Consider the following 26,978-nt stretch of genomic DNA (forward strand, 5'->3'; position numbering starts at 1 on the left):
CAAGAGGCCGCGTAAGATGAGATAATTTCAACATCTAAGATCTGAGACGGGAGCGAGGGGCTTACGGGCACCAGTGACCGGTCACGTCCCTGATCTGGAGCTAACAAGGTCACCCTCTGGTCTGAAAGCAGCTTTGTCTCTAATCAGAGGAGCATCATCATCATCATCATATTCCAGCTCTGAACAATGACGCAATCCACCAGGGGAGGCAAGCGGAGACGCCGGCTGCTGGGTGGGCACGGTGTCTGCGGCCTGACGACTGACAGGAAGAGGAGTCAGGTCACAGATTGAGGTCGCCGACCTGCTGGTGCTCGTCTGAGGAGAGGGGCAGTTTTCAGATTCAGAGCTGGGACTGCGGGTCATCATACGGATCCTGGACCAGGTTCAGATCTTTGTTTAAAGATGGAGCAATGATTGAGCGCCAAAGTGTCAGAATGACTTTGTTTTACTGTGATAAAAGCCAAAGATCAGCTGATGCTGCTGATCAAAAACTGATGGAGGTCAGAGTTCAGTATTATTCAGGAAATCTGTTTAAATTTTGACTTCATTTTTCCAAAATGGATTAAGTCTAGGACAGGGGTCTGCAACCTTTGCCTCAGGTCACCTGGATTAAGTCACAAAATCTACTTTATCTCCACAATAAAGACAATAAAATGTTTAAAATTCCACATAGTTGAAATCTAGTGAATAACTATCTAAACAAATAGTTTTTTTAAATTTATGAACTGTACATGTCATATCTCAGTTTTTTGATATTTTTTAAAAAATTTGCAAAATAGAAAAAAATGAATTTAAAAAAATGAGCAAAAATGCAAAAAGATTTAAAAATTAAAATTTGCATAAAAAATCTGAAACTTAATAAATTTGCAAAAATACAAAAATGAATTTAAAAAAATGATGAAATTTAAAAAAGGTTTAATAATTAAAATTTGCAAAAATCTAAAAAAAATTCTGAACTTAAAACAATACAAAATAAAAAAAAATTGCAGAAATATAAAAATTCTCAAAATGATTGTAGAATTTTTATTTTTTTTTAAAGCACAATGCATTAAAATAGAAAATTATAAATTTGCAAAAATTTCTGGAGCTTTCTAACTTTGCAAAAGTTTTAAAAATGTTGGAGCTAAAAAATATTTTAAAAAATTGCAAAAATAGTTTGCAAAAATTGCAGAAGTTTAAAAAATGGCCAAAAAAATAATGTTTGCAAAAATGTAAAAAAAAAATCAGAAATTTCCAAAATTTGCAAAAATTTCCCAATTTTTTTTTTTTTAATTTAGTACTTGAATTTGATGATGTATATCACTAGTGTTTCCCAGGTCATCAATTTTTAAGTGTTTGCCAATGCCTTGCCTCATATAAAGTGTGTATATTAATCCAGCACGTTGTCAGTTATATGAATCCATCCTCACAGAATTAAAATCAGTATTTTCTTCCAGATTAGTCTTTTTGTAGATGTAGTTATCTTCCCAGGGCTGTAAAACTTGAGGTTAGCCACAGGTGCATGGAAAGTTGGTGGGCTGTTGATGTTGTAGGAGGTGAAGTAGAGCGGTGGCAGGCTTTATTGACAGATGGGATGAAGATTTAGTTCAACTAAATGTTAACGCAGGATTTTATATAGTGTCAGTGTCTTTAATCATCAATACCCTCTGTAAGAAAAATAATGATTCTGTATTTCAATCAAAAATTTTTAAAGCTACAAGGAGACACTGCAGAGGAGTCAAAGAGCCACAGGTTGAAGACCCTTGGTCTAGGACAAATAGCAGTTTCACGCTGTTCGTCACGCCGAAGAAAAGGACTTATTTTTGTTTTAATTCATGTCATAGTTTCAGTTTTTCTTTCAGGGTCTTTATTCAGGATTCACAGTTCATCAAAGGAAGCAGAAGTTTGTCAGGATTCCAGATAAAACCATCCTTTTCTGTGACAGATTCTTTCCTTCAGCCAGTGACCTCCAGCCTGTATCCTGCGTCCTCTCCAGGGCCCTCGAACCTCCTCTTTGAAACCCCTCATTTGGTTCCAGTTTGGGCGCGTGCCACTCCTGTATAGCTTCATGTGAGAGCCGCGAGCCCGTCCGTGTCATGTGGGGACATTTGATCGTGCCTGCAGTTTTGACCCACTTTACCCCACGACCCTAACTGTTGCGTGTCTTTGGCTCCGGTCCCCTTTGGATCCGACCACTGCGCTGTGATGCTCTGACACACACCGGCCGAGCATGCCGGGATACGCGCTGCTGTCCTGTTTTATGATTGGGTCGCAGCACTGATCTCATGTTTAGTGGTTGGATCAGTGCTGGAAACGAGGCTCTAAGCCCTCGGCTCGTGTGAAGCTGTGCTCTGTCACTGCTCAGGGTTTATTTTACTGTGGGTGGCACAGTGGGAGCACTGGGGCCCAAACTGGGCGCGATCAAGGGTTTGAGGGACAAGAGGGGAAACATGGAAGACAGGAAGGTGACTGAGAGCTGAGGAAATGTTCTCAAAGTCACAGTTTTGCCCTGAAATTGCGCGGATTTAGTTTGTTTTCTTTAAATCAGTCCTTTCAATTTTTTAATTATTGTATATTATTTTATAATTATTATTTTATATTGTTTTTTTCTTCTAATTTTATGCATTTACTTATTTATTTATTTAAAAAAAAAAAATAATTAATGTATTTATTCCATTTCCCAAACCGTTTATCCTGTCCAGGGTCACAGGTTATTTATTTATTACTTATTTATTAATTATTACTTATTTTTTCATTTTATTTTATTTTTATGTTTTTCTAATATTATCTATTTATTTATTTTTCGGATTTTTTTTTTTCATTTATTTAATTTTCCAAACTGTTTATCCTGTCCAGGGTCACGGGTTATTTATTTATTACTTATTTATTATTCATTCATTTATTTATTTTATTTTGTTTTGTTTTATTTTTTTATAATTATATTATTGTATTTATTTTTCAGATTTTTTTATTTATTTATTCCATTTTCCAAACCGTCACCAGGGTCATGGTTATTTATTTATCACTTATTTATTATTTATTATTTATTCATGGAATTAAATTTTATTTTATTTTTTTATTATTTTATTTATTTTTCAATTTTTTTAATTTATTCATTTCATTTTTTTTTTCATTTCATCATTTCTTTTAATTTATTCATTTCATTTTCCAAACCACTTATCCTGTTGTATTGTATTTTTTTATATATATTTTTTTTCTTGATTTCTTTTGTTAAGCACTTTGTTTTGCCACTGTTGTGCATGAAAAGTGCTTTATAAATAAAGTTTGATCGATTGTTTTTGGGGACATCAAACATCATCAGATGTCAGTTACAGACAAAACCTGCGCGTGTTAAGAAAATGCCAAAACTATCTGCAAAGGCGCGCAAAGTTTGGAAAGAAAACGACTCCAAATGAGCTCTTCTTGTTATTTTTAATGCTCATTTGCTTAGAATTTTATGAAAAACACACTCAAACATTAATTTATCTCCTTTATTTGACTTTATATCGCTTTTTTTATGTTGGTAACAGTCTTTAAATGAAGTTAAAGACGTTCGTAAAATCAGACTTTTGGTGCCAAATTACGCACAGCCGCGCGCAGTCAAACCTTCACCTCCTTCTTTAACTTCTCCTTGTTCAGCTTTCAGCGCATTAAACATCGTGTTGTGTGAGTGTGGGCTGCTGCAGCGCCGCTTTCTCTCCCTCCCTCTTGATCTGAACTACTAACCAAGTCTTAGAGAGATCAAAATTCAATCCCGTTCTGAGAAAAAAACGGAGAGCGAGGGGGGGGAGAGGGAGAGAGAAATGACGTTATTTGAATATGTGCCCAAAATCCTTAATGAATAACTTAGGACGAGTAGGAGGCAAATGCTGCCCCAGCTGTTTCCTGTTGAAAATGTCTGTGTAATGTAGATAAATGTGAGGGATTTTCTCTCTAAATCCGTCTCCTGTTCGCTAAATCTCACTTCTCCAAAACGAGCCTGCGCAATGGAACAAAGTCGGAATATTGAGATGTGACATTGCCCGCATCTCATCCTCTTTCTCCCCCGTTTTTAATGACTTCAAACAAGTTCATTTTCGCCGGGCTTTGTCTTGCGGAGACCCGTGGGGATGTCTAGCGCTCTTTCCTTTCAGTGGCATTTATGTGATGTCTTCAAGGTAACTTACCTGATTTCCTTTTTTTGGCACTTTACATTCTCACCTTGCACAGAGCATCCTGCTTTAACCTGAAGCAAGAATAAAAGCTTTTTTTTCTGATGCGCTTATTTTGGATTTGGCTGCTTTTACCTGCAGGATGGAGGCGCGTTTGTCACCGCTTTTCATCACATATTGAGAAACTCTGCTGCATGTTTGGGTCATTTTTTTTTTAAACAAACGACACATTCTCCTCCTCTTTTCGCTTTAATTGACTTTTTCACATCTTGACATGAATCGTGCATGAGTGAGTGAGTGAGTGAGTGAGTGTCCGTGCTGGGATGAATGGATGTTTGATCCTCAGCGCTGCTGCTGCTGCTGCTGCTGCTGCTGCTGCTGTGCGCCCTGCGCTCTTTTCCAGCAGAAAGTCCGAATGCAGCTGTGCAACTTTCAGAGTAATGACTGCTGAGTCTGCATTTATTAAGAGCTAAATCTCCAACCTGCGGGGAGCAGGCAGAGGGAGCGGCTCACGGTGGGACGCTCGGTGCGGTTAGAGACACACTCGGTGGATCTTGTCTTGAGTTTATTCCTTTTATTATGTCTTTTTGGCCCACTCAGCTTCCTCGCCTGGGTTTGGCTGTGGAGCATTTTCCATCTCACAGTGTGGCTCGGAAAGATCCCTGCAGCTTCTCTGCATCTCCTCTTCTGCTTTTTGAATTTTGAACCGTTTCGAAGTTGTGCGTAAAAGCGCGCTGACAGCTGTTTGTCTGGCGCAGGGAGCCTCTTTAAGGAGCGCGTATTACTGATTGTTTTGCTCTCTTGTGAAGCTGAGTGGATGTGTGTGTGAGTGAGTGTGTGTGTGTTTCTCATTTGGACGCGCTCCGCTCTGAAGCGCACAGGCGCTCCGGAGCATCAGAGCTCATGACTCAGGCTCCTGTTTGACTGTTTGGCACCGAGTGCAAGTTTGGATTTAATACATTTTCCTTCCAATCTCCAAAAACCCTGTAAAGTTACCATCTGTGGCCTGTTATACCTCCCTGTTTGGCAGAGGGGGGCCTGGAAGGGAAGGAAACAAGCTTTCAGCTCGCTGGTTTTATGTGGGAAACCTTTGGTGTTGCCACCAGTGATGAGCCATCGAGCAAGGCACTGAGCCACTAACTGTCACAGCAGACGTGCGCGGCAGGAGGAGAGCAGGGAGCTGAGAAAGTTTCTGTGTGGATGGAAATCTGTGTCTTTGTGAGGATGCTCCGTCTCTAACAGCTGTCTCCTTCTCTCCTTCTCTCCGTGCTGCAGAGTGCGATGTGCTGTATCTCCTGTAGCCACACCCTCTCACTACTGCTGTGCGTCCTCACCCTGACTCCGACGGCAACAGGGGCGGGCCCAGAGACCCTGTGCGGGGCGGAGCTGGTGGACACGCTGCAGTTTGTGTGTGGAGAGAGGGGCTTTTATTTCAGTAAGTGCACCTTTTTATTTATTCATAAAGGTTGGCTGTATCCGTCCCAGAGCTCTCCACCTCCAGCGAGCTCATAAATAAAAAAGCAGCCGCTTTGACATCTTGTCTTGACGTTCCCTGCATTAATGTTCCCTTTCCTCCTTCATTCACTGTCACATCTGCTCCTCACGCTCACATCCAGCCTGCGTTAACGCTCCATGATGGATACGTGCCCAGAGTTTGAACAAGCAGCAATGAAATATGAAATATGATAAGTAGCCGTACAGTTGGTGGCGAATCCCAGAGGTGCCCACGGGTAAAGGGCTTAAAGTGGAAACTTAAGGAGGGGTAGAAACTAAATGTTGCTGTGCAGTTTTTTCTTTTTTCCACCAGAGAAGGGAAAGCGACCCAAAGAAAACCCTCCACCAACAATCCAGGACTTAAATCTCAGATTTTTCCATTAGGGGTATAACCCAGCCCAGAACAGCACAGGATATATGGAGCTACCGGAGTGAGGTGCAGTGTTCCACCTCAGGACATGTATCATGATCTTCCTGTCAGAGAGACGTACGGTGTGACCGTGCATTCACAATAAAGCTGGCTCACACTCCGCAGAGCCGCACTTTATAACCTCATTATTCACATTTCTCTGGCTGACCTCCATCCGTCTCACCAATCTGCTCCTGGAGGACCTCCTAAAGTCATGCCTGTCCCTCTTACCTCTGCACACTCTGGACAAAACAATCCACTGTTAATGGTTTGGGTCCAGCCCAAAGTTATGAAAGATTTTCCACATGTGGTCGACGTCGTCAGCTGCCAGTTTGAAAAAGAAGATATAAGATTTCTGGGGGAAATCAGCGGCATCTAGAATGCATTTGTAGTTGCTTCCTTTTTCCAGAGCGGTTTGTTGATACACTTCTTTGAGAATCTGGGAAATGACGTAGGAGTGGGGGGCCAAGACGGGGCCAGTCTCCGAATCTGAGTCCTGGGACACGAGAGCTAAGACGATAACAAACTGAGAGATGAGAAGATTTCATCCAGAGTCGAGTGAAAAATCAGCCCAAAGGCGTTGAGGAGCTTCATGCTAACTCTTCTGCTAACATGCTAACGTTCAGAGACCAAAATGTGCGAATGAGTTGAGAAGGTAGCTCCAAAATCAAAACATTTCATCCTAAAACATCAAAGTATGATAGGAGCATTTCCAGGCAGAGATTGGCCACGCCCCCTAATCTGAGCATCCTACAATCCCCAGTTTATGATTGGTTGTTTCATCAGAGGCAGTTCTTAAGGTAAACAAACTTCTTGGGTTGCATCACAACAGGCTACTATTAGCATTTGTTGCATTTTTCGAACCAGGATCTTTACTTCAGGATTCAAGCTCGAAAGATTTTTCTTTCTTTTGAAGCAAAAACAAGAAAAGGAAAAACACCCTTTAGATACTTGACACCAAGTTTATGGGTAAAAGTGCATAAAGTTTGGTAAAACTGATCTTTATCTTGTGTCAAACATCCTTGAAGTCAGCACCAGTTTACGAAAAGGCTTAGCTCCAAACCTGATTCACTTTTATCGACGTCTCAAGAATTCATCCAGCTTTGGATGCATGAATATTTATACAGAAGTTTATAATATTCCACCAAACAGTTGTTTAGATATAAAGGTGGTTCTCGACTTATGACGCCAATAAATATACGTACGCAAGAAAATAGAGAAGGTTTCAAAGTTACACCGCTCTGTTCGTAAGCTCGGATACTAGTTTTTGACACGGAGAGGATGTGAATGCACAGCTAAGCAGAGCTACGCGGTCATCAGCATCTTCCCCTTTGTCTCGAGTCGCGTTTTAGTGTAGATTTATCTTATTTTAATTGAAATGTCTATTTTAATTGTTCTGTTCTTCCATGAATATGAAGTGAAATACATGTATTTAGGTAGTTATTTAGAGATTTAGGGGGTATTTAGGGTAAAAATCTGGCTAACGCGGAATTTTGGCTAAGTGACCATAAAATACATTCAGAGTGGTTAAAAATAGAGATGGGCCGATACACTTTTTTACATTCTGATCCGATCTATTACAATTTAATTGTGCAAATACCCGATCCATAGCGAACGTTGCAACAACCTGAGTCCAATATGTAAAGGCATGGTATGTATCCAACTTTTCTGGTACCGATAACGATACCAATGCCTGGGGTTTGGGTATCAGTCCATACCGATACTGATCTGATACTAGTGTTTAATAATAACCAGCATGCCCTGCTGTGGGATAAGACTGGTAATGTTTTGGGTAAAAGGAAAAAAAGGAGTAGATGGAAGAACTGAAGTAAATATTTATTTAAACTATAGAATATTCAAATGTTTAGCACTATTTTGGTATGTTTGGCCCCTTTCCCACCGATACCGATCCAGCTTTGAGGGGCACCGATACCCGATACTAGGATCCGTATCAGTGCATTCCTAGTTAAAAACAGGTTCGTATACCAGAAATCAGAAATATACATGAACTTAACTCCAGAAATAAATTAATTAATTAAAAATAACCCCAGGATATTGTTAGCACCTGACGTGTTGGCACTTAAGGCTTGTAAAAATGTCTGTATGCTGGTCTTGGTGTCAGCAACGGTCTGTTCTGGGTGTAAACGTTTGCAGATGATGGTTTTATCTCTCCGTCATGGTGTGATGACATCCTTTTAAGACAGTGTAGAAGATTGTCTTTGATGTCTTACACCTTAGCTCTTAAAAAGCTTGAGAAACCTGCAGTTCCCCAAATGTCCACTAGAGGCTGGTACCAAAAGTGAAGGCGACCGCATTAACACTCATGTTAAAGTTGTGCGAATACCCGATCCATACCGATACAGTAGGCAACAAAGTAAAACTTAAAAAAAAAAACATTCTCAATTTAAAGCCTTTTACTAAATAGCGTTGCAACAACCTGAGTCCAATATGTAACAGCATGGTATGTGGGGATGCACCGATCCAACTTTTGTGGTTCCGATCACAATAACGACACAGAAATCTGGGCTTTGGATATCAGTCCATACCGATACTGATCCGATACCGGTGTTTAATATCCTGCATACCCTACTATGGGATAAGACTGGTAATGTTTTGGGTAAAAGGCAAAAAATGAGTAGATGGATCAGCACTACGGATTGGCCCCTTTCCCACCGATACCAGTCCAGCTTTGAGGGGCACCAATACCCGATACCAGGATCCGTGTATTGGTGTATCCCTGGTTAAAAACAGGTTGATATACCAGAAATCAGAAATATATATGAACTTAACTCCAGAAATAAATTAATTAATTAAAAATAACCACAGGATATTGTTAGCACCTGACATGTTGGCACTTAAGGCTTGTAAAAATGTCTGTATGCTCGTCTTCCTGCTGTTCTGGGTATAAACGTTTGCAGATGATGGTTTTATCTCTCTGTCATTGTGCCATAACATCTTTGTAAGACAGTGTAGAAGATCCTCTTTAATATCTTATATCCTAGCTCTTAAAAACAAGAAGCAGCAACTTCAGTATTGAGAAACCTGCAGTTCCCCAAATGTCCACTAGAGGCTGGTCCCAAAAGTCAAGGCAACGGCATCAACACTCGTGTTAAATGTTCAGTTTTTCGGGCCGTGAACATGTTAGCGGCCTGGTTTGAGAGCAGTTACAGTCTGTGTGGCTCATCCGCGCTATTTTTGAGATTAATTCATCCACAACTCGTCTGTTTTTAAGATTTTCGGGCTGAGAGTTTGGAGTGATGCGGCTGATGGATTTACCGAAAGTGAAGTTGAGTTAATATGGCGACCACCTTCTTTAGGCTTCATTAGACCCCTTCAGAAACAAATGGATGGTATTTCTCATAGCTAAAGCAGCTCTGGTGTAGTGATGGTTGTTTCTGGCTCTCAACAAATCAAAGAAAACCCAATTCCAAAGGTTTGAAACTCTTACGATCTTAAATCCCTGTGTCTATCTTGCTGGTTTGCCGACAGAGTCAGAAAAGCCAAGAATCTTGTTTCATTGTGAAATTTCTGGCAGATTTATTGGTTTAATATTCTCTGTATCACTTGTTTTATTCCTTTGAGGCGCGATGGTTTGTGCTGCCCATCTCCTTCGTCTGTTATCGTTCGTTTTGGCCCCTCTCCACCTCCTCTCGCTGTAGATTCTGACTCTTTATTTCTATACGACTCTGGAGAGCTTGCGAAGAAAGTGGCGTGCCCATTTTGCAGGTTTGTTCCCAGACTCTGAGTTCAGTCCAGGCCTTGACCCTTCCCCAAACAACCGATCCTTTGAACCGAACGTCCAGCCTCAGCCAGACGCTCATATTATTCTTTCTGCCACACAAGAGCATCATAGAAACACCACAGTACGTCATTCAACGCGCGCTCAGATTCGTGCTGAATCATCCAATACCAACGTCGCGCCTGGCAGCCGTGTCACCATGCACCTTGCTGCTGCTCCCAACCAAACCACGGCCACATTCCTCCCGCCGTGCATGCCGCTTTTCCAGCGCCAGTCGACATCGTTTTCTGCATCGGGCCCTTTGTGCGGGGTTTGCCAGGGAGCTGTTGGAGAGACACCAAGCTGCTGCAAAGCTGCGAGTCTTGTTCGTCCAGATGCTGCTGGCAACACCCACACGCTGTGAAGTGGTCATGACAGCCGGCTCGATTGCCAGTTTTCTGCCAGTTAAGACTTTCTGGTCTCTGAATTCACTCGGCTGCCACACTTCTCTGGTATAAACGGCCGTGTTCTCCTTCTCTCTCGCGTTCAGGCTGAGAGAAACAGGCCGATTATGGAACATGTGGTCAAAGAGGACTTTCTAGTAAATCATGAATCATGTTTAGCATCTTTGTGAGCGAGGATCGGACGTAAGCGTTCGCTCAGAGGTTTATTGTCTTTTTGGGTTTGAAGGTTTGTGAAAGCGTCTGCTGCTCGGGCTGTGCAGAGATTGAACGGTTTGAGAATGTGACTAAACGTCGGCCATAAAGAGAGCTTGTACTACAGCTTTGTAAAAGCACCCCTGTCCGTATTCATCTCCCGAGAAAGCGCTGAACGGACGCCAATGGAAGTCATGAATCCAGGAACAGACCTTTTTGTGGTGCAGGGAACGTGTTTGTGTTCCCCGCATTACCTTACACCGCGCAGTCACTGAGCTGCACCGCGTCCATCTATCACTGCCACGGCTTTCTGCGCAGCAAACGAGCCGTATTTCACCAACACTCCATCCTTTTTACCGAGAAGACGATGAGGTTTTAGCAGCAGGGTGCCGTGCCTTGGAAAATATGCTGCTCCCTGTCTTCCTCCGTTTCTCTCGCGCTCTCATATTCTCGCTGTCATTCCTTCACCCCCCCTCCTCCTCCTCCACCTCCTCCTCCCCGTGCGTCGCTCGCTCGCTCGCCACATGTTCCAGTGGCTGTTTGCGTAGAAATATCTGGAGAATCCATTTGGGGCTCTGTCGTCTGTGGGACCCTGAAGCGTAACGGCGCGGCCAAAGGAGGCGTGCTCCTCTCCCCTGAACTCTTCCCCTCCAGTCTGTCCGTGTTGAACTTGGCAGCCCTCGGATTGATAATGTGTCCAGAGACGGTGTTGCAACTACAGTGGGCTTTCTGTGCTCGGTGCCAATCCACCTTACGCATGACACCAGTAAAGTAGCACACTTGCATTTTAAGACCTCAGATTTCCTCCCCCAACAGAAATGCTAAATACTAGTTGGTGGAAATATTTTTTTGGAGGTAATGAAACAAACTGTGGTCTATGAAACATAAGAAAATCCACAACCATAGTCACTTTTTCCAATTATTAGCCTGACCTAGAAATCCTCAGTTGTCTTTGTAATGCTTCAGGATGATTTCACCGCGATGCTCGCTCCATGAATCAGATCTGTTATGGGACTTTTCTGGTGGATGTGTACAGTAAGCTGTGCTGCATCTTGAATCTCTATATTTTATTACTCCTCGCTGAAATATTCACACTTCTTCTCCTCCTGCAGAAAGCATGATGCACAAACTCTTCAGAGTTAATATGAAACTGAATAGTCCATCATTCCTGGCACCGGCGCTTGTTCCTGGTACACCAAGTTCTAATAAAGTGAGGGCATCCAAGAACGAGGAGTGCTTCGTGAGTCTGCACTGATGGCAGGTAGAAATTAGAAAGCTCAGCTTCCAGATCCTTCCATCCTCAGCGCTCGTATCTGTCAGTTTTATCCAAAGAGACTGCAGCTGGAGAGTGTGCAAACAGCATGCACGCACACACACAGAGCGAGGCCTCGTCCGTCAGCAGCAGCAGGGGATTATGTGGATTACAGGATGATCAGGACACCCCCTCCGCCCCTCCTCAACGGTTTCACTCTGGACCTGGGCGCGCAGCAGAGATCTGGAGAAAGACCTCCTGCGTGTCCCGCCAGCGCTGAGGAGAGGTGTCATTTTCCAATCAAAGAGCGGGACTGAAGAGGGTCTGACCCCCCGCGCTGCTGCACAAAGAGGTGACTCAGAACCAGAAGGGACTGGACATTAGGTGAGGAGGAGTCATAATCCAGTCACATTATCTAAGAGCTTCCTGCGTCCTTTCCTGCATCCTTTCCTTTTCCTCCTCCTCAGGTGGTCTTATGACTTATGACAACTCTGTAAGTTGCATCCAACAAATCACCAAAGAAAAGTGTCACATCTCGCAAACCAAAGCAGCGACCCCTGGAGTTGAAAAATGGAGCCAGTGCAGTCGTGCAAAAGCGGGAGTTCCTCCAGCATCCCATGGAGACTGGAGCATTTTATCACCGTGACGATAGCACGATGGCTGAGGCTCGAGATAAAGCAACAAATATTGGTTGCAGCATTTGTTTTTGAGATGCAACATGCACACAAGCAGTAGGGGCAGTGTAGAGGAAGTCAAAAAATGAAGTTTGCGTTACGCACATGCGCTCTTTATGACAAAGATCCTGCCGACAACGCCAACTATAACTTGAGTTCCAGTTGGCAGTAAATGGTTAACATCTATGACAAGGGATTTCTTGACTTCTTCAATTTGGAAACCCGACAAATCCAGGACAGCCAAGTCCAAAGGGGAAACGTTGGTGAAACTGCAAGCGTCGGTGCAGATGACGCTTTCTTTTCACCAGTCATCTGTTGCCTGAACTGGCGAAAGACTCACTCCAGTAACCTCTTTGACTTCTGCTATGTGTCTTCTCTACATCCTGTGGATCTTGGGGTTGAGGTTTCCTCCAGAAGGACGGGCATTGCATCATCAAGTATGTGTTTTTGATGCAAACGTTAGCTTTAAAAGGAGGTACATCTCTGGTTTCGAGGTTAGCTCCACTCCTCCATCTCTTTGTGTCACCAACAGCTCCTCTTTCATATGGGGTGCCTCAGGGTTCAATCCTCGCCCCCCTCTTATTCACACTGAACCTTCTCCCCCATGGTTCTTTTTTTAGGAAGCACGGTGTCTCATTTCACTTTTATGCCTACAATTGCCAAATCTATGTTCCAGTGGCACATAATGCTGTCCACTTAGTCCAGCCACTCACTGATTGTCTCAATGAGTGGCTTTCACTTAACTTCTTGAGTCTTAGGCTGAATTCAGACCAGAAAAGTCCTTTGGTCCACTTGTTTGGTCCGGACCAAAAGCAGACTTTATTTTTTTCGTTTGGTGCGGTTCGTATTCAGATTGTACTTTTTCCAAGTGGACTATATTCTGTAAACACATCCAGGTGTGTGAGGATCAGTGCTCTCATTGGACAGCACTGACAAAGGGCGGCACACAGAGTACAGACCTGGAACTGGAGGTAAACATGTGTGTTTGTGCTCTTATTAGAGCTGCTAAATCATTTTCAGTTTCAAGAGCAGCTCCTTCAAAGCAGCTTAACAACACCGTTTACAATTTAGGAACAGTGAAGACCAATGATCGCAGCAAGGAGGCGCTATGCTCTGCGTGTCCTGACCCACAACATGCTAGCAACAGCGTGGCTAAACAGAAGACGGAGGATCAGGTATGAACCAAAGACGGTTAGGTTACGGTGGCTTTATAGGCCCAAAAGGAGCATGTATCCTGTAGTTAGTTCAGATGGACCTTGGTTTGTATTCAGACCTGCACCGGAGAACCACGAACCGCACCAGAGTTTGTTTGGAAGCGGACCGAGACCACCTCAAAAAGTGGGTCTGGGTCCGGTTGTTTGGTCCGCACCAGGGTTCGTTTGTGTCTATTCACACCTGCATGGAAAGTCCGCACCAGCGTGGTCCATTTAAAGTGGACCAAACAGTCCAGGTCTGAATACGGCCTTAATGAGAATAAGACTAAGGTAATTTGTTTGGACCAAGTTGCTGTTCCCTCCCCAACGTTGACCTTGGCTCGTTATCACCGTATCTCAAGGACTGTGTCCCTCCTTATCTCTCTGACTTGCTTCAGCCTTACTGTCCCTCGATCCCTAAGATCAGCTGATCAGTTGCTGCTAGCGGTCCCTGAGACACGGCTAAAACTCAGAGGTGACAGAGCTTTCGCTGCCGCTGCCCCCAGGCTCTGGAACGAGCTGCCTTTAAAGGTCGGACAGGCCTCCTCACTTCCTGTTTTCTAAAACACACTTTCACTCCGTGGCCTTCAATATCTTATATTTTATCGTGTCGGTGGTCTATCGTGTCGGGCTCTACCCCTGTGGTTCTTTTAAATGTGCTATATAAATAAAGCTGTATTGTATTGTATTGTATCTCTTTCCAAAAGTTTGGCTGAGTCTGGATTTCAGAGCTCTTCTTCCAGTCTCATAAAGTCTACCACGACAAACCCCAATGGGTCACCAAATGGTTTTGCCAAACACTTCCATCTTTCGAGCCAACTTCTCCAGATCTGGGCCAGTAGCGCCAATGTCACCGAACCATCTGTCGTCTCGTTGGAACAGCTCTATCTAACAATCAAACCTGGGAGTCATGCAACGCTGCAACTCAGAGTTATTTCCCTTTGGATACACAAGATACCAAGGATCAAACTTCTTTCTCAGCAGGAGAAAAGATGGAAACCCCTCTTTGTGCAACACAGGCTGCTCCAAGTGCCAGATCATAAGTCATCTGTGTGTGCTGATGTTTGGAGAAACCGTTAAGAGTTCCTTGTATTTCTGAGACAAAGGTGAAGTAGTATCGTGCGTACATGTGGCTCGCTCTGGTTTGTTTTGGCTTCTTCTCCGTTAAGAGTTTTGACCCAAGCCGTAAAACTTCTCAGAAAGAACTTGAGACTTGTTAGCACTCCCAAATCTTTCAGGGAACCCTCTCACCACGTTGATATCTAGCAGCAGCTTGTTTGGATCCGGCGCAGTTCTGAAGAACCATAAAGTCTCTGCGGTACCCAGGATAAAGAGATAGTTTCCAGTACTGGAGCAGCCCTCGTGGTCCCTGCTCGGCACTAAACTGCCTGACACTTCGCAGAGAGAGTGGCGCGCAGGCTCCAAGAATTCACAGCTTTTTATCGACCGTGACTGAGACGAGTAGTAAAACTCAGATGCTTTCTGTACCACTGTGGAATGAAAGAGTCCAGCCATCGCTTTCGTCTCCCAGCCGTTCGATGAGCTGACGCTGTCGAATACAGAGCTCGATGGCATCAGATGAAAGACAAAAGATTACTTCTTCTTGTAATCAGGCTTTCAGGATGGTACGGCACCAATCGCTTTGATTCACGTCAGCAAACAGCTTCAAAAACCCACTCCTTCCTATGAAAGTCCACCTCTAACTGTCTTGGTTCAACTTTACCAAAATAAACCATCACATCGTCTGTAAGGCGATACACCAGCTCACCAAAACATGCAGATGATGCTCTAACGTAGATGTATTTTTTGTCTAATTGGGATAAAACCACCTCCAATCACCAACAGGGTAAGGCTAGGTTCGTTTCAAGTTCAATGTTTCTGAAAATCTCCAAAACTTTCGGCCGTTTTACATCAGTTGGTTCGTTTTTAAAGATACCCGGCTACATGTGGACATGGCCTCAGTCTTGTCAAACTATTGGACACAAAACCCCGAAACGAACAAACACCATCAAGACTGTTTGTATGTGCCATTTGACCTGTTTTGTTTTTGGATTTGTCCTCTGCAAAATCACCACAGGGGGCGCTTCAGGTAAACAGAAGTAGTGGCCTTAAGAACGGGAAGAGCACATGGTTTTTAGAATAGAATAGAAATAGAAAAAAAACAAAACATTATTTAACCCTGGGGGGAAACTCAGGAGGAGTCACAGCAGCAATTAAGAAAACTGTCTGGTGTCCGGTGTTAGCTCTGTGAATAGCATGATGCTACTCAACCTTCTGGTATTCCCTCTGTTGCTAAGTTAACATGGCTAGCTTGTCAAACTTATCAGCGTAGATCTTACGTTCCCAATAACGATGGATGGAAGGACAGGTCCATGTCGTCACTTGTTAGCTCACACCTGAGAATCAGCACGTCGTCCTCACCTCCTTCTCCTCACCTTGTGGGGAAACATCGGGCTTAGCACCAGTTAGCATTGACATGTTACAGGCTTCTAACAGCTGAGTTCACATGTAAACAATGCAGCCATGGTTACACGTAGGATATCACTGAAGACAAAAAACAGTTTGGTGTCCATGGCCATCAAATGAGCTGCTCAAAACGCAAAGATGACGAAAAAGACAGGCAGCCACAACCAACAGGGTGGAGCCTAGCAACAACTTATCCTAGACTGTTGTTTCCCATTTGATCCATAACTGTCCGAAAAACAAACATACTTTCAGATTGGACATTAGGCTCTTTGAGAAGCACATCAACAACACAGCAAAAGCGCTTTATAAACACCTGGGTAGTGACTATAATCATTTCAGAATAGTTGCAACGTCATCGAAATAAATTTGGGACACATTGGGCTCACTTGCTGCGTCTCTATACTTTGACTTTAAAGGGTTTTGCAGCTGCAGGTTAAATTATGTGAGAGGAAAAGTTGGTCTGATGGATGTAGTGCGTCCCATGTATGGAGGCTGTAACGCTATTTGCAGCAGCTGGCCCAAAAGAGCCAAAAAATATAACTTTGTAAAAAAAACAAGCACTTTTTCAGCCTTAAATCAAACTTGTTGGATTTAAAAATCCATTTGTACCCATTTTGTTTTCTCCAGTTAGGATTTTATTTCCATTTTGAGTCATACACAACTGAAAACAAGCGACACTGGATGCTGTTCCCTGTTATATAAGCGGTAGAGGACTGCACTCTGCCTCGTCACGCCGGCTGAAACGCTGACACATGCTTTCTAATCTGACCTTCATCATCAGCATCCTCCTTCCAGCCTCCATCTCAAACAGCTGAGAGCTGCGAGGCACGGAGCTCTGGCAGAAAGCGTTGTTTACCCATATTTGTTAAACAACAGTCACAGAAACAACTCCTTGTTTATGAGGGATTACAGCGGTGATCCATGGAATTGAAGCGTTTTAAACCTCCCAAAGCTTTTAGACCTGATTATTATATGCGTGTTTTTCCCCAACCTGCCCGAGCTGATTATCCTACATGTTACAACCGGTGCCAGCTGATTTTTCTCTCCCTTCCAGCTGTTTGTGCAGCAGGGTTGCGAGCTATTTTCAGAACAATAGCGGATGTTAATTTGTACGGCTTTATTGGGAGGGATTGAAAAGCAGGCCAGGCGAGTGAGGCACGGCCCCTCTTTTGGCTTTCAGCGAGCGTTATATAATCTGCACCAGAGCTCCACACTCCATCCCTCTGTCCAAAATTTCTCCACATCAGGTGTTCGTATAGCAGCGAGGATAAAAGAAAGAAAGAAAGCCGAGGGGAGTTACGACATCTTTAATTCAGTTTGAGATCTGGGTAAATCCGCTTCTCGTGTCCGCTAAATAATGCAGGTGCACGGTGTATTTTTAGCGTCATGCTACCTGAAACATGAAAGCCTCCTCCTCCTCCTCTTCCTCTCTCATTCACACCTCCATCTCCTTTCATTCTGCATGCAGGGGGTCCGAAGAGGAAGAAAGATGCTTCTGTTTCTGAATGAAAGCTGCTCTCTGTCCGCAGCGTTGTCAGGAGACGGCAGACGGAGAGCAGGAGTTAATGCACTTTGTCAGCACTGGCAGGCTCCTGAGCCAAGAGCTATTAACTCTGAGAGGGAAAGGCATTTCCTCCTTGTAAATGCCATATTAAATTATTATTATTTTATTTGGTAACAGGGAAAAGCCCATCAGGCCTATATTGCACAAGGTGAGCAGGGAACCGTAAAAGGAGAGTGGGAGATTTTCGAGGGGCCACCTAAAGAGGGCGGCGCTGGGGGGTCAGGAAGCGAGAATTGACGTCATGTTGAAGCCGAGTGTCGCACCTTTAAGTAATGATTTACCTTTAAATCCCGTGATATAACACAGACCCTGGCTGAATTCCCACCTCCTCTTTAACTCCACGTTGAAATTTGTTTTTGGCCTTAAAGGTGCATCACGCCAATGATTCAGCACACGAGAGAAACTCCAGGGCACTCCAGCTCACGCCAAATGAAAATGTGAATGAACATTTGGACAGGGAGGAGAAGGGAACAGCCTCAAAAACCTGCCTGGCTGTTCCTGCAGGTTGATCTGGCCCAGAAGTCTTGTGGTTTGGCACCGTCGGGCTTCAGACACCTGGGCCAAAATGGCTGACCGTGATATTCTCAACGTTTGGGTGACTGCTGCCTTTCTTTCTGCTGGGAGGCGGCTCGGCCAAGAAGGGTCCGCAGCGTGCAACGTGATACACTGTAAATTTTACACAGAGGAAATCTATGTCATTAAGACGGCCTATATATCCAAAGAATCAAACTGTGACGGGGCCATTTTTAGGGCTTTTACTTTCAGAATGATGTTGGACTGAAATGAGATTATCCAATCCTGCAAAAACATATTTAGTATTGAGGAAAAAATCTGAGTTTAAGTGACAGTTTGAGCTCCTACTTTCCACACAAAGCTTTAACTATTCAGATATCACGTATCGAAGAGCTGAGCTTCAAAACAGACTATAAAGTCATACCAGCGCCATTCTTCACCTTTCAAACAAAATTTCTACCAGACATTGGTATTAACTCCAATAATCCACACATGAAAAGAAATCACAACGTTCAGGTCCATTTTCTTTTACTTTTTTGAAACCATTTGAGAGTCAACTTTGCCGTGTGCTTTGGATGGTTGTCCTGCTGGAAGGTCCAGCCACGTCTCATCTTCATCATCCTGGTGGATGGCAGCAGATTCAGATCAAGAATTTCCCCATACATGGCTCCATTCATTGCTCCGTCAGTTATATGAAGTTTGCCAACACCATGAGATGAGAAACAACCCCATGCCATGATGCTTCCACCTCCAAACTTCACTGTTGGTGTAGTGTTTTTTGGCTGATGTGCAGAGCCATTTCTCCTCCAAACATGGTCTGTAGTATGACAGCCCAAAAGTTCAGTTTTGGTCTCATCTGACCAGACAACATTCTCCCAGTATTCTACAGGCTTGTCAAGATGCTGTTTAGCAAACTTTAAACCAGCTTCAACATGCCTTTTCTTGAGGAATGGAGTCTTGCGGGCTGAGCGTTCATGGACGAGTGCATTGCCTATTGTTTTCTCTGTAACAATTGTACCTGCTGCCTCCAAGTCTTTCTGGAGCACTTTCAGGGTGGTCCTTGGCTGGTTGAGTACTCTTCTGACTATCTTTCTGACTCCCTGGTCAGAAATCTTCAAGGAGCTCCTGTGCGTGGCCTGTTGATGGTAAGGTGGTGCTTCTTCCACTTGTGAATAATGGCCCCAACGGTGCTGACTGGAATATTCAGGTGCTTTGATATAAGTCTGTAACCAGTTCCATTCTGATGCTGAGCAACAATCAGGTTGTGAATGTCTTCAGAGAGCTCTTTGCCTTTACCCATCATGAGGTGTGTGCTATTTAACTGCTTGGTAATTAACTAATTGGAAGTTGAAGTAATAATTACTGACAGATTTCAGGTGGTATGGTGCATTTCCTGTCCAAAGTATACAGCCTTTCCATGGTGTGTTCAATACTTTTTTCCTGTGTTATCGTACTTAATTCACCATAATCATTATTTATGGACCTGAATGTTGTGATTTCTTTTCATGTGTGGATTATTTGAGTTAATACCAATGTCTGGTAGAAATTTTGTTTGAATTGCAGCTTTGGAAATAAATGTGATGAGAGAAAAGTTGATGCGGAAGAGTTACGGTAATTTAAAGAGCGCTAGTAGACTTCTGTTAGATGCAGTCAATCAAAAAAACATTGACTAGAGCGAAAGTTGATCAACTCTCATGATGGATCAGACATCAGTGTGATGGTTCATTTCAAACTTGTTGATTTTAAGCTTTGTTCTGAGACGAACCAGAGATGGATCTGGTGGAATTGTCCGTCCACGAGAAACCACGTAAACTTGAAACCCCTAACTCTGACAACGACCCCGCTAACGCCACTGTCTGTTCTTCCCCACAGGTAAACCAGGTTACGGGCCCAATGCGCGGCGGTCACGCGGCATTGTGGACGAGTGCTGCTTCCAAAGCTGTGAGCTGCGGCGCCTGGAGATGTACTGTGCGCCTGCCAAACCTAGCAAGGCTGCCCGCTCTGTGCGCGCACAACGCCACACAGATATGCCGAGAGCACCCAAGGTTAGTACCCCAGGGCTCAAAGGGGACAAAGGCACAGAGCGTAGGACAGCACAGCAGCCAGACAAGACAAAAAACAAAAAGGTGAGCACAGCATCGAACAGAAACACTAAAAACCATCAACATGTGGACCAAACAAAGAGATCAGGAATGATTGGTAGCTTAAAACCCTCGTTAGAATCAAAGATTTGTAGGCTAACTTTTAAAACCTGCTTTCTTTTGGTGCCTTAATATCTTCTTTATATTTAAGAGACTTTATCTTCCTCCTACAGAGACCTGCAGCTGGACATAGCCATTCGACATTCAAGGTACGCACGCCATCATGTCGTAATCCTCTGTAAATTATTCAACCTCCACACTGACTTCCTCAAGAGTTTGAAAGTAGAACAACTTTTATTTTTAATCCTGGGTTGATTCATTTAGAATAATCTGAGATCTGAAATCTTAATTCGAAGTCCAAAGAAGGAAAGGTCTAAATGTGGAGATGTGAATCTTCCCCTCGTTGGCGAGCGGCAGCACGGTGTGATCCTTTTAAGATTTGACTACGTGCTTTCTACCCTTCTCTTAAAAAAGAAAACCATTAGCGAGGGAAGGAACTAAGTGGTTTTTGTGGTAGACCCAGTGGCACTCCAGCTCCCCAGGCGGGATCTCTGCTCTGCTACTGTACATTATGTGCTGAAATTCTGCCGTCTCACCGTTACAGACGGGCTCATGCAAGGTGGCTGAGATGGAGCTCTGTATCTGCAGTGACTCCCGCACGACTCGGCTCAGTTTATAAAGGAAATATTCTGCATCTGAAATCTTCCCTTTTTTCATTGTTGAGTCTGTATATATCTTTTAAAAGTTGAACCACGCATCTGTTAGCATGCCAGTAGCGTAGCCTATGATAGCTTTAAAGCCTAGAGTTTTGGTTTTCAGCATTTACTTTTATCACCCAACTATCATAAAGGCTGACCCGACTTTTGTTGTGGTTGTTGTTGTTTTGGATTTAAAAGAGTCAGCGATCAGGCCATCTTCTTCAAAGGTCATCTTCTCTTCTTTCAAGACTTTGAGTTTTTTTCTCTTGTCCGAATAGTAAAAGAATTACGGTAATGAGAACCCACCTTATTGTCAGAAGGCCTGTTTGTCAGATAATCAGCTGGCCCACTGGTCAGAAGGTCTGTCAGTCACAAGGACCCTAGTTAGAAGGCTCTTTAGTAAAAAGCCCATCAATTATAGGACCCAATAGTCGGAAATCACTAAGTCAGAAGACCCATTGGTCAGACAGCCCACTATTCAGAAGGCCCCTTAGTTAGAGGGCCCATTATTCAGAAGCCCTGTTAGTCAGAAGACCCGTCAGTAACAAGGATCCTAGTTAAAAGGCTCTTTAGTCAAGAGGCACACTTGTCAGAAGACCCATTAGTCGAAATGCCCTTTGGTCAGGAGTCCCATTTGTCATAAGGTCCCCTAGTCAGAAGGCCTGTTAGTCACAAGGACCCAGGTTAGCAGGTTCTTTAATCAAAGGCCCATTAGTCGTAAGACCCATTTATCAGAAGACCCATTTGTCAGAAAGACCCTTTGGTCAGGAGGCCCATTAGTCAAGGGGTCCCTTAGTCAAAAGGCCTATCGGTCAGAGGACCCATTATTCAGACAGCCCCCTAGTCAGAAGGCCCGTTAGAGGGCCCATTAGTCAGATGGCCCCGTAGTCAGAAGTCCCTTTAGTCAGAGGGCCTATTATTCAGAAGGCCTGTTAGTCAGAAGACCCCTTAGTCAAAAGGCCCATTGCTCAGAAGACCCTTTGGTCAGAAGGCCCATCAGTCATAAGGCCCCTTAGTAAAAAGGCCAATTGGTCAGAAGACCCATTAGTCACATGGCCCCCTAGTCAGAAGGCCTGTTAGTTAGAGGGCCCATTGATTAGAAGGCCTGTTAGTCAGAAGGCCAGTTGGTCAGAAAACCCATTAGTCAGAAGACCCCTTGGTCAAAAGGCCTATTGGTCAGATGGCCCTTTGGTCAGGAGGCCCATTAGTCATGAGGCCCCTTAACCAGAAGGCCTGTTTGTCAGAAGACCCACTAGTCAGAAGAACTGTTAGTAAGAGGGCCCATTATGCAGTCAGAAGGCCTGTTAGACAGGATACCCCTTAGTCAAAAGGCCCATTGGTCAGAAGGGCCAATGGTTGGAAGGCCCATTAGTCAGAAGGTCGGTTTGTCAGAAATTTATTTTGATTCAAAAATATTAACTCGATCTTATACAGTTTTCTGACTAACAGGCCTTCTGGGAATAGAGCAGCTCACAATGAGAACAGCTAGCATTAATTGTTGCCTGTGAACGGAACATCCCAACACATGGATTCCTACACAGTACTGTAGTACCCTGAAAATCCCCATAAAGAGTGAAAGAACATCAATGTCTTGTTTTGACTTCAACAAAATGCAAGACAAATACAAAAGATGTTCAGATCTGCAACCAAACACAAACTGTTGTAGTGAACTACTTAGCTTACCAGTGGAGGCAGTAGAAGCTGGGTTTCTTTATCCTTTTTTCAAGTACAAGCTGTGTTTAGGTCAAACTTTTGCCTTTGCAATGCAGCTAATCTGTGTTTTTTCTTCTGTTGCAGGAAGTGCATCCGAAAAACTCAAGTCGAGGCAACACAGGGGGCAGAAATTACCGAATGTAGTGAGCGAAGGAATGGACAAATGCCCATCGACTTGGGAAGAGAGAAGGGAGTGGCCTTACCTGGTACCCCTGTGGAATGGTTCACTGTAAAAGAAATCAAAGAGGAGGCTAACGAGGGTCCGAAACGCTCTTCAAAATGATCGATTCCTGAGAGCTTTGAGGTGTTTTAGGCTTTGATGGGGGACCTTTAATTCTATTAGTACACTGCACCATTCCATACTGGGAGGAAATCTTTGTTAATGCAATGTAACAGACTAGTTTAGCTGCTGAGACACGAACAAGAGCTTGTAATACCTCCACGTGTGAGCTGCAGCATCCTCTGGCTCCAGGAAAAGGTGGATGTGGCTTCAGCCAATCAGAGAGCAGCAGGCTTTGTTTGAGAATGAGTGAATTCTGTCCCCAAAAATCTGTTGGAGTGGTTTCTTTTGGTAAGAAAGGCTACGTAGGGAGCAGTCACATATAACAACTACTACCCAAGGTATTTTATTTCTATGCACCGTGCATTTCTGAGGATTATTCAACGAGTTAAACCGAGGTTTGCTTTAAGGGGCAAAGACCAGGAGGTTCAGTATCAGTTATCCACTCTGAGCCCGAGTCTAATCTCTACTTTTCATTGACTTAAAGAGGGTTTTTCTGTCCAAGTGGAAACCTTGAAGGTTCGAGTCCAATCCAAATCCCGTCTAAGCTTCAGGAAGTGTGCGAGTCTCGAGACCACGATCCAAAGTCTTCTGAAACAACAGATCAGGCACCATTTTTTTTTAGGAACACTGGGTACCACCAAAACATGAGCGTGCTTTCCCCTGTTTTCAAAAGCAGAAAATAACCAGAAGCTAAATTGAATCAAAGTTTCTCTGGCTTGTTAGAGTGTGGTGCTTGTGTGGTTTGTCAGAAATGGGTCAGTCAGTGGAATCAAAGTGCATTTGGCAAAATCCAGTGGAATAAGTCAAACAAGCGACAATCAGGCGAAATGTTTGTCGTCTGCATCCGTTTCACATGTCCCCGCCGTGGCCAAATCTGATCCGTTTTGTAAACAGCTCAGTGGCTGCTGATCAACGGGGAGGGCGGCGTTCAAGGTCAGTCAACAGAAACTCAACTCAGTTAAAACCGTTCAGCAAAATGTTCCGATATTTCGAAGCTTATCGACCAAACCGTGTCGGAGTTAGTTTCCAGAAACGCATCGCTCCCCCCGGTCGCAGCCCGGAGTCTGACTCCAAAGTCAAACAGACATCACATGATTGGGTAAATATTGCAAATCCAAAATGACGAGTCCTCCAGCAGATGTGATACAGAACACACACACACACACACACATCTAAAGCACCGTCAGTGTAAATGAGAGTTGTGTAACTGTGAGCAAAGGTCAAGCACACACAAACACACACGTTTCATAAAAAGCCAGTTCTGAGAAATCCGTGCGTGGAGACCAGCAGACAGTCATAACGGTTTGTGCCCTCCTCTGTGTGGATTTACAGTAACTCCATGTCACACAACACCACCCAAACATCTCTGGCTCTGCCTCCTCCGCCTGTGTATAATCAAACAGTACTCCCATTTATGTTAACCTATGCATTACTATCATTCATTGTACATGATGGTTTCATATAACAGAACTGTATTAAGAATCCTATCCACTGTATAATGGTGCTATTTTGTAGTTTGTTACTTGCAAAGAGATGGCTAAGACAGACAGATGGCAGGGCTAACGTCAGAGGAGGTCTTCCCTTTTGCACAGCCTTGTGGCCACCGTTTTAATAGTGTTTTTATTTGTAAGCTGTTTCAATACGGTAGTCGTGTAAGCGAGTAAATGTATCTGTGTGAAATCTGTGAATGCATGGAGATTAAAAAAAAAAGACAAAGAAGAAATTACAATGTTGTGGTCCCAAGAAGGCAAAATGCTATTTTTTCTACTGTTTTTGAATTATTTTCTCAAAAATGATCCCTTATGCCAAATAACTTGACAAAAGTACTGTGAACTGTGATTCTTCCAATTGTACTGAGGTTGTTCAAATTAATGGTGTGCTTTTGTCTGTCCTGAGATGTGTGTGTACATGCACTTCACAAAGAAGAAGAAAAAAAAAGCCAATGTGTTGATTATATAAACTCTTAAAGCCAGACTCTGTAACTTTTGTTCAACAGCGCCCTCTGTGGCCAAAAATGAGGATTACAGGATATAAGCCTAAAACATACATCATCACTTCTGCTTTTATTCTCCAGTCACAAGCTTTGATTTTTTTTTTTTCTTAAATTGAACAAGCTTCACTTAATGTACGAGGCACAAGGGGGATAATTAGTAAGAAAATTTCCATCAGACAAATCAAAATTTGGGGAAATTTAATTCAAAACTTGAAGCTCTAACATCTGACAACAACAAAATTGTAATATAAACTTAAAACTAAACAAACTTAAAAAAAAAAAAAATTGTACCAAGCTGTAAACATAAATTTCAAACAAGCCTCCAGTGGACACACAAGGAACTGCATTTTTTTTTTTTTTTTTTGGCTCTACACTTTAACATACCCCATCATTTCTGCTTTAATTCTTCAGTTAGAAGCTTTTAAAATTATTTATTTAATTAGCTGGAAAATTTCCACAAGTTATTGACAAAATCCAAATTTGGGGAAATTTTCTTGCAAAACTTCAAACTTCTTGCAAATCTTATCAAACTTGACAGTTTTTTGTACCAAGCTGTAAACATATATTTCAAACCAGCCTCTAGTGGACACACAAGGTACTGTGTTTTTTTTTTTTTTTTTTTTAGCTCTACACTTTTACATTAGCTTGTTGCTAGCTACTACAGCCTTAACTTTTACACATGAAGCTAACTTGAGGGTCAAAGTTTGTTAAACAATCCTAAACTCTTTTTCTTGTTTTGATCGAATTAGAGAGACGTGTTGGGTAAAGGGCCTAGCTAGCTGTTTTCTCAGTCTTCATGCTTCAGGCTATGCTAATGATGATCTGTCTAAATCTTTATATTCAACGTAAAAATTTAAGTAGCCTGAAATTAATCCCATATAACTCTTTTTAAGATTTAAGTAAAGCTTTTTATTCTTATTTTAAGACAAACTAAAAGTGCTTAAATTTGCAAGTACATCATCACTTTTGCTTTTATTCTTCAGTTAGAAGCTTTTAATTTTAATTTTAATTTTTTTCAAATTTAACAAGCTTAACTCAAAGTATAAGGTACTATCAAGCTGTAAAAATAAATTTCAAACCAGCCTCTAGTGGACACACAAGGTACTGCATTTTTTTCCTTTTTCTTTTTTAGCTACTACAGCCTTAACTCTTACACATAAAGCTAATTTGAGCTTCAACTTGAGTCAAAGTATGTTCAACAATCCTAAACTCCAATCCATGCATTAGCCGCTACCGATGCTACACGATGAAGCTAACGATTGTAGCCACTTATGCTATGAGACATTGAATGTAATTAGCCAAATTAATAGTCTGTAAGACTTTAAACTTATTTTGAGAGCCTAGCTAGCTGTTTTCATAGTTTCTATGCTAGGCTATGCTAATGGTAATCCGTCTAAATCTTTATATTTGAAATGAATAATGAAGTAGCCTGAAATTAATCGTATATAACTCTTTTTAAGACTCAAGTAAAGCTTTTTTTTTCCATTTTAAGACAAACTAAAAATGCTTAAACTAGCTACAGTTAGCTTACAGAAGCTAACAGTTTAACTGTAACACAACAGGCTGTAAAAATGAACTCCAAAATCATTTTAATTTCTACTTTTAGCCTGAATTTGGTTTGTTCAAAAGTTACTGAGTGTGGCTTTAAGAGCAGCCAGGAGTTTAACTTATTCAATCAAAACATTTGTTAGCAGCTCTCTGAATTAAAGTGTATTTTCGCTGATTGATTTAAAGTGTGCTGTTTTCTATGATTAGGGATTTAAAATGGGAATTTGAATAAATGCACTTTTTTGTCTGTTTGGTAATAAAAAAAAAAAAAAAGAGCAGCCGACCTGGCGGCTGAAATAAAAAAGAAGCGAGTCCTTCCAGATCTTCAGATGTAAAGTACAAACCAAAGACTTTTTAATCAGCATAACGACGCCATTAGTTAATCTAGATTTCTCGTCTGAATTGCACTGCAGCTACAGTTCACCCTTCACTCTCTGTCGTCGATTACCGGGGATGAATCCAGCTCGGCGAGTGGCGAATTTGGAGCCAATCATGTGACGATGAAGCAGTCTAACATTTCTGTGTCACCTGTG

The 26,978-nt window shown here is 42.8% G+C and overlaps 1 protein-coding gene across 3 annotated transcripts; it reads left to right on the forward strand.

Annotated features, from left to right (window-relative positions):
• Nucleotides 1-262: 262 nt before the first annotated feature.
• Nucleotides 263-25,122, forward strand: igf1 (insulin-like growth factor 1). Of its 3 annotated transcripts, none has more exons than XM_074698312.1 (5): nt 263-382; nt 5,406-5,565; nt 19,942-20,195; nt 20,384-20,419; nt 22,706-25,122. In XM_074698312.1, exons 2-5 carry the CDS (start codon nt 5,412-5,414, stop codon nt 22,763-22,765), a joined length of 504 nt encoding a protein of 167 aa, XP_074554413.1. In that variant the 5' UTR covers nt 263-382; nt 5,406-5,411; the 3' UTR covers nt 22,766-25,122. The 3 variants fall into 3 exon arrangements, with proteins under 3 accessions (XP_074554413.1, XP_074554412.1, XP_074554414.1); XM_074698311.1 differs by lacking the exon at nt 263-382 and adding an exon at nt 3,868-4,136; XM_074698313.1 differs by lacking the exon at nt 263-382 and adding an exon at nt 4,573-4,644.
• The last annotated feature ends 1,856 nt before the right edge of the window (nt 25,123-26,978 follow it).

This window comes from Halichoeres trimaculatus, unplaced genomic scaffold (assembly GCF_033239565.1).
Source record: "Halichoeres trimaculatus isolate MK-OKI-2021-1 unplaced genomic scaffold, fHalTri1.1 fHalTri1_scaffold_21, whole genome shotgun sequence".
Lineage (NCBI taxonomy): Eukaryota > Metazoa > Chordata > Actinopteri > Labriformes > Labridae > Halichoeres > Halichoeres trimaculatus.